The 10,783-nt window shown below is 52.5% G+C and overlaps 5 protein-coding genes across 5 annotated transcripts; 3 read left to right on the forward strand and 2 right to left on the reverse strand.

Moving 5' to 3' along the window:
* Positions 1 to 207: 207 nt before the first annotated feature.
* On the forward strand, positions 208 to 1,674 carry A1O3_10492 (uncharacterized protein; the record flags this gene model as incomplete). The annotated part of the gene is made up of 2 exons (XM_007740582.1): positions 208 to 653; positions 702 to 1,674. 2 exons carry the CDS (start codon positions 208 to 210, stop codon positions 1,672 to 1,674), a joined length of 1,419 nt encoding a protein of 472 aa, XP_007738772.1.
* Positions 1,675 to 2,222: 548 nt separating this feature from the next.
* Positions 2,223 to 3,524, reverse strand: A1O3_10493 (uncharacterized protein; the record flags this gene model as incomplete). The annotated part of the gene is made up of 1 exon (XM_007740583.1): positions 2,223 to 3,524. The coding sequence occupies one exon, from the start codon at positions 3,522 to 3,524 to the stop codon at positions 2,223 to 2,225; it is 1,302 nt and encodes a 433-aa protein (XP_007738773.1).
* Positions 3,525 to 4,591: 1,067 nt separating this feature from the next.
* A1O3_10494 (ribosomal protein L37ae) lies at positions 4,592 to 4,994 on the forward strand (the record flags this gene model as incomplete). The annotated part of the gene is made up of 3 exons (XM_007740584.1): positions 4,592 to 4,610; positions 4,670 to 4,865; positions 4,931 to 4,994. The coding sequence occupies 3 exons, from the start codon at positions 4,592 to 4,594 to the stop codon at positions 4,992 to 4,994; spliced, it is 279 nt and encodes a 92-aa protein (XP_007738774.1).
* Positions 4,995 to 5,875: 881 nt separating this feature from the next.
* On the forward strand, positions 5,876 to 7,877 carry A1O3_10495 (uncharacterized protein; the record flags this gene model as incomplete). Its single annotated transcript, XM_007740585.1, has 2 exons — positions 5,876 to 6,173; positions 6,229 to 7,877. 2 exons carry the CDS (start codon positions 5,876 to 5,878, stop codon positions 7,875 to 7,877), a joined length of 1,947 nt encoding a protein of 648 aa, XP_007738775.1.
* A 1,072-nt stretch (positions 7,878 to 8,949) lies between these two features.
* On the reverse strand, positions 8,950 to 10,074 carry A1O3_10496 (uncharacterized protein; the record flags this gene model as incomplete). The annotated part of the gene is made up of 1 exon (XM_007740586.1): positions 8,950 to 10,074. The coding sequence occupies one exon, from the start codon at positions 10,072 to 10,074 to the stop codon at positions 8,950 to 8,952; it is 1,125 nt and encodes a 374-aa protein (XP_007738776.1).
* Positions 10,075 to 10,783: the final 709 nt, after the last annotated feature.

Raw genomic sequence — 10,783 nt, forward strand, 5'->3', positions numbered from 1 at the left:
CAGTGTACGCGGTACTGTAACAACTATTGCCGAGGTTCAAGCGAGTAACGGTAACCACTGACCAGCGCTCCCATCTTCGAGCTCCTCAAACCCCAGACTTTCTCTGTGCATCATCCAGACACCCAGCAAGTCACATCTCGTCCGCACACCGGTTTACGCTTCTGCTTCCATGTAATTGCTTCCGTCCATATTACCCGCGTCAGCAGTATGTCGATAGGATCGGAGTCTCCTTCCAGCACACAACTTCTCTCCTCTTCTCACTCCTCACTCAATAGCAAGAAATCGTCATCCGAGATCTCCAAAATCTACAAGCATGCATCCCAACTATTTCTCACCCGGAGACTGGTCGAAGCATATGAAGCCCTGAAACCGGTGGTCACACCTCCGGCAAAGGCGAGACCCGATAATAGCCCGGCGCAGGCACCGATTGCAACAGCGACAACGAGCCAACGGATCAAGATTTGGAGTCTATATGTCACCCTATTAAACTCGATCATTGATCTCGGAAGCGAGGAGGGTAAGGAGCAGTTTGGAGCCAGAGTATACAATGACATTGTACGAAGAATTCAGAGCGGAGATATTTGGGAGCAGGTTGTGAGAGATGGATACCAGGGCCGCGAAGGCTCCGTCGACGCGGAGGTGATTTACAATCTGTGAGTGCCCTTTGTGCCCTTTTCTGCAGGTCTCATTGACACTGGAAGGTCGAATTTGCTCCTTGGACAAGCACCGGATCAGCACATCAACCAAGCCAGGCTGGAAACCTACCTGTCGTCATCCTCACATCCTGACCTTGACCTTTCGGCCCATCTGAATAATCGCTCGACCAATGGTAGACAAACAGGACTAGATGGCACGAATACACCGAAAGACTTGACCTCTCGCATCAAGATCATTGAAATCTTCACCCTACATGTCCTCCCACGGAATGGAGAATGGGACTATGCGAGAAGCTTTCTTGGCAATAGCGATATCCTAGATGAGGAACGGAGAGAGGCATTTCTGCAGACTTTGCAAGAGCTTCAGGATGTCTCGGAAAAAGAAAAGCTTGGACAGTTCGAGGCAGATGTTTTCGAGGATTCCGAAGAAGGGGTGCCCTCGTTTACAGCTTCGGCCACCGGACAGAATGACGACGGTGCCGAGTCTCCGTCGCAGTTTAAAACCACATCTAGGCATCAGAGGACAAGCAGCGAGGTTGACTACGGCATCGAAAAGGAGCATCCTAATGGTGCACAGGTGGTTCCGCAACAAGCCAGCGCCACAACGACCGAGGAAAACACACCAAGCAGACCTCTTACCAGTCTTCCCCCCCAACCCATGTCTTCAACCGCAGGGCTACGCTCTCCTCCGGTGCCGTCTTCCAGAGATCACAATCAACTCTCTCCTCCTGCACAAACGCCGCGTCGGCCTATCCGCAAATCGAAGGCATCAAATCAAACTTCTATTCTGGCGCAAGCTCGACAGTTATTACTAGCACTTTCCAACTTGGCCCGCAATATGGCAGGAGCTATTTCTCAGAACCCCGCCACGTTGTTGCGGTTCTTGCTGTTCGTACTAGCATTCATTATGGCATTTAGCCAGAGACAGGTCCGCGAGAAGGCGAGGAGGTTGGTCGAGTCAGGCTGGCAGAAAGTCAGAGGCACGGTCGGGATGGGCGTCAAAGTTAGCTATATCTGAACAGAGTGTTCATCTTCCCCCGGTCTTCCGAGGGCATAGAAGACATTGGGAGGCGCTCCCGTTTTCTTTTTCAGTGTGGGCCGGCATGAAGTGGTTGGCATCACGTTGTTACCTACTTGACGGGAATATATCGCGCACCTGCAGATAGTGGGCCTTGTATCATACTTAGGTATAGCACCAGCCGTCACGAGGATCAAGCACCTTTGACCGAGAACGCAACGTATATGCGCACACCAAAATGTGAGAGGTAGTCTTCTAGCATTCTGTATTGAAAAGTGTACAGGGCACAGTCATCATGCTAATTAGAACGAGACCTGTTCCACAATGCAGCCATCAGCATTTCCCGTCGCAACCGTATCTGACGATTGACCCCATCCCATCCTGTTCTTTCCACTTGCATGTAGAAGCTCTTCAGCAGCAGATCTTCGAAAGGGCGAACTGGAGGTGGTCTGCTATGGACCTTGTTCCTCATGATTTTGCGCCAATCTTTCTCGTTACCAAGAACTCGAACATGGTTCGGAGAAGAAGCCAACGACAACAAACAAAGTCTACTTGCTGCCCACGTCGCCAATCTGCTGAACAGCGATCTTGACGTTAGCCTTCTCCAGTCTCTCAACATAGGCATCGCCCAAGCAAGAAGGAGTCAAGAAACCGGCGCCGTGGGCCCTTTTAACATCCTCTTCTTTGGCCAATAGAACTGCGGCGGCCTCGACAAGCAGGATGGCGGTGAGATGATACAAGCCGCCTTCGTAGCGGAAAGTGGCCAGGGCCTTTCGGTGAGTTTTGGCGAGTTGCTCCGCGACGGCGACGGCGCGCAGTTCGAGCACATCACCCTTTGACGATTCCTTGGTTGGGCCAGCGCCGGGCTTGTAAGGGGCGAGTAATTTCAGGATGGCGCGGGTCGGGGGAAAAGCAATCAACAAAACCAAAATGCTGATCGCCAGGTGGACCAACACGCCGACAACAGGGTTACCGACTGCCATGTACTCCTCGTAGGTGAAGTTGAATCCGTAGAAGTACGGAGTGAGGCCGGCAGAGCGGTGGACGATCGCTTCGTTGGCTTTGGCAGCGATCGAAGTGGTCAAAGTCCCCAGGCGAGGATATGACCAGACGCCAGTAAGCTTCTGCAGGGCTGTACGCGAATATGTGTTCGGCTCCGGGTTGCGAGGGTAGATAGTTTCTTTCGTGTAGGGTTGAAGTTGAGATGGCGAGAGCACAAATGGATCGCTGGATTTCTTGACGACGCTCCACGAGTAGTGATCTATGAGGTTCAGACCTGAGGCAAGGGTGCCTCCGCTAGGGCCGGAGGACTTGAGCTCGTGCACCGACCCAACCACATCCATGACGCCGCAGTCCCAGACCTTACGAACTAGGCGTGTGGCGACGAAAGCGACGAGATCTGACGGGGCGGATTCGACGCCGAGGGCGTGGATGACGACGGCACCGGTCTTCTTGGCCGTCTGCTCATACTTGACAATAGTCTCTCTCACCCAGGGAGTCTCGCCCGTGACATCGAGGTAGTGGGTTCCTGTCTGGGCGCAAGCTTCGACCACGGGAGTTGAATAGAGATAGTATGGGCCAACTGTGTTGAGCAGCACTTTGGTCTTCTTGGCGACAGGACTCAATTCGGAGGTAGTGAGATTGGCCACGTTGATGATATCGGGGGTGTCGCGGGTCGGATTGAGAGTCTTCAAGTCATTGACCAGTGACTGTAGCTTGGATTGATTACGGCCGGCCACGGCCCATTTGATGTTGGTGGGAAGGCTGGTTGTGATGTACTCGGCAGTCAGTTTGCCTGTGTAGCCGGTCGCGCCCAACAGGACAATATCGTAGTCGCGTCGGGGTGCCATTGTGTGAATAAGGGGTTGCTGCTGCTACACTGGCCACGAGGGAAAGGGGGAAGTAAGTAAGTACCCAGGAAGTGGTTGACAAAAGAGTGGAAGAAGGAGATCAGCACAAAGAACGGTCTCAAGCTGACCGAAACAGAAACGCTGGGATGTCAGCAATCTGAAATGATGGCTGGTAACATGTACGGAGTAATGAAGAGGAAGACGGACGCTTTTCAAGAGCAGGGAGGAGTCGTACGAGGGTGACCCACGCAGCGGCTAGCACTTCTAGCACTGCTTACACGGAAACTGCCTAAAAGAACGCGAGGGCTGAGGGCTGAGGGCTGAGGGCTCTACAACAAGCCCAAGATCGCGCGAGAGATTGACTGCTCAATTGTATGGTTTAGCCACCAAAGGCTAAAGTGGCGTGGTGGCTAGGGGTCGGAATAGGCGATTAGGGGGCGGCGTTGGGGGCGGACCAGAGCCTCCTAAGCCTTAGGGCCTCCTCAGCCCATAAGGGGCTGGTGGTCCACGGATGTATATTTTTGGCACCAGACAAACCGACAGACGGGTCGGTAGTCCGGACGGCTAGGGAGGACTCCGTACACAATAACGCTACCTACTAGGTATATGTAGGTACACTCACTGGTACTTATTCACTATTACAACTACTACTAGTAGAACGATGGAGTGATTACTGGCGAAGGGCTGACAAGCATTGATACGTGGCATGATCTGTGGCTTGATCCATCCCGGCAACCAGGAAGATACCAGGTATCCGTTTCAGAGAAGATGGACACAACAACTTGAAGAGCATCCATCACCGATCGCGCTCCTCTTGAGGCACAGCCAATAATAATCGAGGGTACGAAAGACCGAAGTTGACCCACTGCAGCAGGGACTTCCGCTTACTAAGAGCACGTGAGAGGAGGAACGTATGTCACGTGTACAAGACTGCCAAGCCGCCAGCCGCCTGCGCCCACAACTGCACTTTGCAGAATTCAACTCCGGACTTGACGACTGTCCACATTGTTGCCGACGACGTTCAATCCTCATATTTCTCAGCAAACTCTTCGTCCTCCCTCGCCAAAATGACGAAGCGCACGAAGAGTGAGTTCCTGACACCATGTGGTACCTCTGGCCCCGAATATTCCATTGACATTTCGCAGAGGTCGGCGTGACCGGTAAATACGGCACACGATATGGTGCTTCCCTCCGAAAGCAAGTCAAGAAGATGGAAATCACCCAGCACGCACGATATGTCTGCACCTTCTGCGGCAAAAACACCGTCAAGCGCCACTCGGTCGGAATCTGGAAGTGCAAAGGCTGCAAGAAGACAATTGCTGGAGGAGCTTGGACTGTTTCGTAAGTCTAGAGAGGGGTTGCAGCCGCGGAGTTTGCCCAAAAGTCTAACAAGCTTCACTAAACAGTACCCCGGCTGCCGCTGCCACGAGATCAACCATTCGAAGACTGAGAGAAATCGCGGAGGTGTAAAGCACGATTAGCATGGGTCTGGAGTTATTCAATCCACGAAACCAAAAGGATTTCATGATTGCCAAAATACTACAACAGGGTTCTCCTGGAGTCGGTCTTATTCGGAGCAGAGCCTCCAGTTTCCGCTTCGCCGAAAGCACATACTGCCTGATGACCGACACAAGTCGATAGATGTCAATCGAATGACCGATCCTAACAACCGCGTTCTTCCTCTCACTTGTTTACTTTCATCCTCGTCTATATCTCCTAAAATGCTTCGTGGCGAGCAGATATCCAGGATACGTCTAGAACTTCAAACCGAGGAGGTACATGAATACCTACCTTGAAACCGAACGTCCGCTAGGCCGACCGAGATCTGTCATGCCCGTCGCAACACTAATCAGTGATTCGCAGTTTGATAGCCAGAACCGTGTCGGTGGATTCTTTCCTTATGGGGACAGAAAGGTCCTCACCATCCGGGTCGTCATATTCGAGTCACGAGATACACCGCCACCTGCAACGCCAGTTCGATATCCAGTAGTTGTTCATTTTCTTGCTTTTGGGTCGTCATGAATACTGTAGGAAGGGTTCGTTCCACCCATCCTCCCCTGTTGATCTGAGTACTGTCGAGAAATGATTTAGGCACAAGCAGGCAGCCTGAAGCGTCCAATTGAAATCGGCCCATCAAGCCATACCTGGTCACGTTCACTCAAATCATGTGGGTGACGGCCTAGCTGACTCGGCTCAGTTGCCCGATAAAGTGGGCCGCTTAAAACGCATCCCGGCTTGCCTCCACTTACCTTCCTTCTCTCTTTCACATCGATACCAACCAACCGCCATTCAGTCCTCATGCGTTTTTCACTGTCTACACCGCGTTCAAATCTGCACGACAACATATCTGTATGTCAGACACATGCATCGTCTGCCTGGGAGACTTGAGCAACGGTAATGGCGATGTTCCAGCTTCCCCGACTGTTGCCAAGTCTCCATCAGCGACCCATATTGGCGACGTCTCGAAGACATCCGGTGACAAAGCCACGCAACATGCAGGAAACCACAGTGAAGAACTGATCGCCCATCTTCGACCTTGTGGTCACTACCTCCACAATGAATGCCTCACACCCTGGGTGGAGAGGGCCAATAGTTGTCCGATCTGTCGCGCCAGCTTTCACCGAGTTGAACTTGTGCATACAATAAACGGTAGGCTGTCACGTTGCATCATGTATCTGTGAATATGATTGCTGACCGTGGATAGGCGACGTTGTTTCCTCGTATCCTGTTGAAGACCGCACCCAGGCTCCCGATCTAGATCCCTCTATGTTCCTCGAAGTCCCCGAAGAAGACGATGAAGACCAGCCATGCCAGGCTTGTGGGGAGGATGACAATGAAGATGTGCTGATGTATTGCGATGGCTGTCAAAAACTGTGGCACACCTATTGCGTGAATCTGCAGGAAGTCCCTTATGGTCACTGGTTTTGTGACAACTGCAGAGTACAGCGTGAGGTTGACCCTCGCCTCCAGGCCACCGCTCGCTCTAGTCGTCTGTCCCGCCGACGTACCCGAGGCCAACAACGACGACAGCGTGGAAACGAGTCAAGTTGGAACCAGGTCTGGCAATCTGTTTGGTCTCGGATCAACCTTGATCTTGACTTTCCGTATGAAGACGACGATTCCTCCGCCACGTATCTGAGGCGCCACCGTCAACGCAACCAGGCGGACCGACAAGCCCACGATGCTTGGGTGCGCCGTATGCAGGTTGCCGAACTTCACGGAGCTGGAAATGGGTTTAGAGAGACGGAACCGGCTGTTTCTCGCAATCCAGGAGGGGGCCTGACACCCAGGACCCGAAGACCGCGGTCCTCACCCGTCCCGCAAGTCGAGAATGCGGATGAACTCATGGCATGGCATGCTTTTGAGCAAGCTTGTGCTACATCGAATGATCCCAGTTCCTCACGCAAGAGAAAGAGGCAATCAGGACCGCCGTCACCGGTAGAGCCTGAACATGATGCCGCTCTGGTGATCAAGCGGAGGCGACCAAGTGTGCCCATTCGGTCTGTTTCCGACAATGGCGGATCAAGTGCTACCAGCTCTGGGCCCCGGAGGTCGTCCCGTCTCGCGAGTCCTATTCCGAGGCGACAGTTACCTCTTGCCTCAGCCCCCCCAAGCTTCCTGCAGTCGCTACTGCAAGAGGTAGAGGATTCTGGTTCCAGCACACACAGCATGCACCTCCACCGACCATCACCCCGCCCTGCAGCTAGTCCACCAGCCGAACAATCCTCACCTCAGCCGTCCTCGCCAGCCCTGTCTCCCCTATCCTCGAATCACTCCTCACCACGACCGATGTCTGCAACACCGCCTCCTCTGGGAGCTCTGAGCGCTCTGAGACCCGGCTCGCCTGCTGGCTTGACTTCCAGTATACAGCCCGTTTTTCCTTCTACTGAATATTCCCCGCTACGGCCCAATTCCCCTGATCCTGGTAGTTCGAACCCCGGAGACCTCCCTGCCGGTCGTCCTGATGGACAAAATCTTGCAAGGATAGGGCATGCGTCATCTACAAACCTGGTGCGGCCCAGGCCACGCAATCGCATCCCACCGATCCTGGACAATCCCTCAAGTCCGTTTACGCAACCACGATCGACCGATGCTTCTCCAACACGAGCGACCATGTCCTTAAATGCAAAGGCTGACGTGCAAAAGCTTGTAGCGACCGCTCTCAAGCCGCTCTACCATGATCAAACCATTACGAAGGACGAATATACGATTATCAACCGCGATATTTCCCGAATGCTGTACGATAGGATCGGTGATTTCGAGGCGCTCGACGTCGATGGCAAAGCAAAATGGGAGAAGGTGGCGGGCGACGAGGTCAACAAAGCTGTCAGCGCGCTCAAGGCTCAAGGATAAGAGAGTCTGTCGTCCATTCTATGATTATTGGTTTGCGTCAAAGCAGGTTTGGTGCTGCCTTTCCGACATGTTCACGATGTTTACGAATTGGGCCGGTTTCCCTCGAAAGAAAGGAACAATATCAACGCAGCGACGTTTAGGAGTTTCATCCAGTGTATGTAGTCATGAATTGCAGTGTGGCCTTTGTGTTTTCTGTCTTGCTTGAGCGATGGCGAAGGAGGATCCTTTCAGCATCGCCAAGAATGATATTCTGTCCCTTGCATCTTGGGGCGATGGTTGTACCACATATGAGGCAAGGAGAAATCGAGTCGCTTTCCTCTTTTCCCGTTCCCTTTGGAAACAGGCTGGCGTGGCTCCGTATCGAATATGGAGATCGGTTAATTCGCGATGGGCAATGCGCCCTCTCTACGATCTTGTTGAGGAGTCATTTCCAAGTCCGTATCTCGCCACCGGATACATTGGCGAACATGCACGGCTCCTACAACATCGTAAGGCAGGCCTGTACGGAGTACACTGTACGGAGTACAGTGTACATATGTAAGGTAGCTTCCCTGGTTTAGTTTTGCCGAGGACTGCCGCGGGGTGAGACAGCAATACTTGTACGTATAGTTTCCACGTAGAGTCTGTCTGGTGCGGTGGCCGATGTATTAGATCGCAAGGCACATAGAGTGTTATACCTCGATGGTCTACCTGCAGACAACCGGCCTTGTAACTGTCATAAAGGTAACGAGTGGATGGAAAACTGGTTGCTGAAGATAGGATATGGGAGTCGTTCAAAGGCCAACATAATATTACTTCTTTTGTACAATGAGGACGTCGACATGATAGTGCGTGCCTCAGACAGCCTCGGCACGGTTCACAGGACTTTCCAGAGCCCTGCAGTAAGTGTCTCCCCCTGCAAAGGATGACCATGAGACAAAGGTAGTGAAGATGAGCTAAGGTCCAGCTTGCAAGGAAAAGTATGGCAAAGGAAAACACGTAGCAACCTGCGAATCCGAACAGGCAAACCCCTTGGAGAGACAATTGATACAGACACTTCCTTGGGAATACAGTAGGCATGTGTAATCATTAATCAGTTGAACGACTGAGATAGAGTCGACGCCCTCGCCCGTATTGCTTGAGTGATGATATCCTGGGCTGTTGTGGAAGGGCCCATCTTGAGTAATGGTATCGAGGCAGGTTGACGAGCGTAGACTGCATCGCTCCTCTGATGAAGGAACTGGGTATCGTCCATATACACGAGCTTTGATTGTTGGTCGGCGAATGTGCGATGACGCGCAAAGTCGGCCGCTGAGCTATCATTGAACCAGGTGGTCACGAAAATACTCTCCATGCTGAGGGCGTCTCCTGCCACACCGTGCGTGTCAAGGAGTGCAGTGAACTGACGTAGCAGACCAGGTAGAGAGTATACTCGATGCAACAGCCATACGTTGATGAAGTTGGCAGGCGGGATAGGAGCCGTACTGGGCCCTGCTAGGTGCTCTGCAAATTTCAGGTTGCGTGTCTGTAGCACTGGCTGGAATGACAGCGGATCTTGTTGGCCGATTGAACGTGCAACAGAAGAATCTGAGAGCGTCATGGGGCCGACAGCTTCTGCCAAACCGGCCTTCTCGTCTTCTTCGTCGTATGGGTGGTCATCTGGAATGTGTAGCGCTTCTTCATCATCCACAAGGCGTTCAAGTGCGTTCAGGACAAGTACAGCGTAGTCGAGCTCCTCGAACAGCAGCCGTTCTTGCTCTTGACTTGCGTCTAAGAACTGTAGCGACTCATCGTCCAGGCTGAGGCCAAACTTGGCCCGAGACTCCTGCTCTTCCAGAAGCTGGGAGCGCTCCGAGTGCACATCAGTGAGCCTTTCCCGAATATTATCGACGTCTTCGAGCTGTGACAAGTACCGTTGAAATTCCGGAGTCCGTTTGCGAGCGTTGTCTCCAATTTCGGCGACGTCAAAGCCTAGCAGGGGGTCAGGCAGCTCTCCGACCGAGGTAACACTGGCGTCGGCATCAAGGAGCCTGTCAATAGTTCTGCCCGACCGATAGAGGGTTTGAATGATGTCGTTTTCGGTTGCTGTATATTGAAATTGATTGGCCTGAAAGGGCGCCAAATGCTCACTGCGTAGTACTTCAAGATCCCTACGGAGTTCTCCAAGCCTCGAGGAGAGATTTTCGGGAAGTCCAGCAGTATCAGCGAAGGAGGTCATTTGATGCATGAACAAATCTAGTGACTGTATGATGGTTTCCATTTGCTTGAATAAAGGGGCCGCTGTCGAATTCCACTGAAATATCACCTGAGTGACCTTGTGATTCGCATCTCTCATCCTTTCTAGAGCCGGAACCAAGTCGCTTAGCTGGACGTCGTGCGTTTCCCTCCGAGATACAGATTCCGTAATTTGGCCAGATCTTGCACGGTCAGCCTGGCTACCATGCCTTTGTTCAGCTCGGATTGAATCATTCTTGGCTCGTGCATGATAGCGGGTGGAAAGACCGTCCGACCTCGACCTCGGAGTAGTATAGCTTCCGTCGTACTGGCTTGTTGCAGGGGTTGAGACTTCTAACCATGTTTCTTGGATGGTATGGTCTGCCAGCAATGCTGAGTCACTCTCGGCATCACAATACGTGCAAGGCTTAGAGACCCCGCCATTGACCTTTGACTGTTCACAGATGGACGAGTCTGTATTGGCTTTCGAGGTTCTGCAAAGTGAACTATAAGTATTAGCAGTCAAAGATGCAAACAAAGAGAGATAATAGAGCTTACACTTCCTCAACAGGTTGGCGCCAACGCGAGATCCATGTCTTTAGGGGCCAAATGCCGGTGAAGAGCGAGAATGCCGACGACATTCATACCCAGAGGGGCACGCGGGTGACAATCGTAGACCGAGTCAGCACCCGAGGGAGGAGAGTAGGACTGTG

This window comes from Capronia epimyces, assembly GCF_000585565.1.
Source record: "Capronia epimyces CBS 606.96 chromosome Unknown aczIQ-supercont1.12, whole genome shotgun sequence".
NCBI classification, from domain to species: Eukaryota; Fungi; Ascomycota; class Eurotiomycetes; order Chaetothyriales; family Herpotrichiellaceae; genus Capronia; species Capronia epimyces.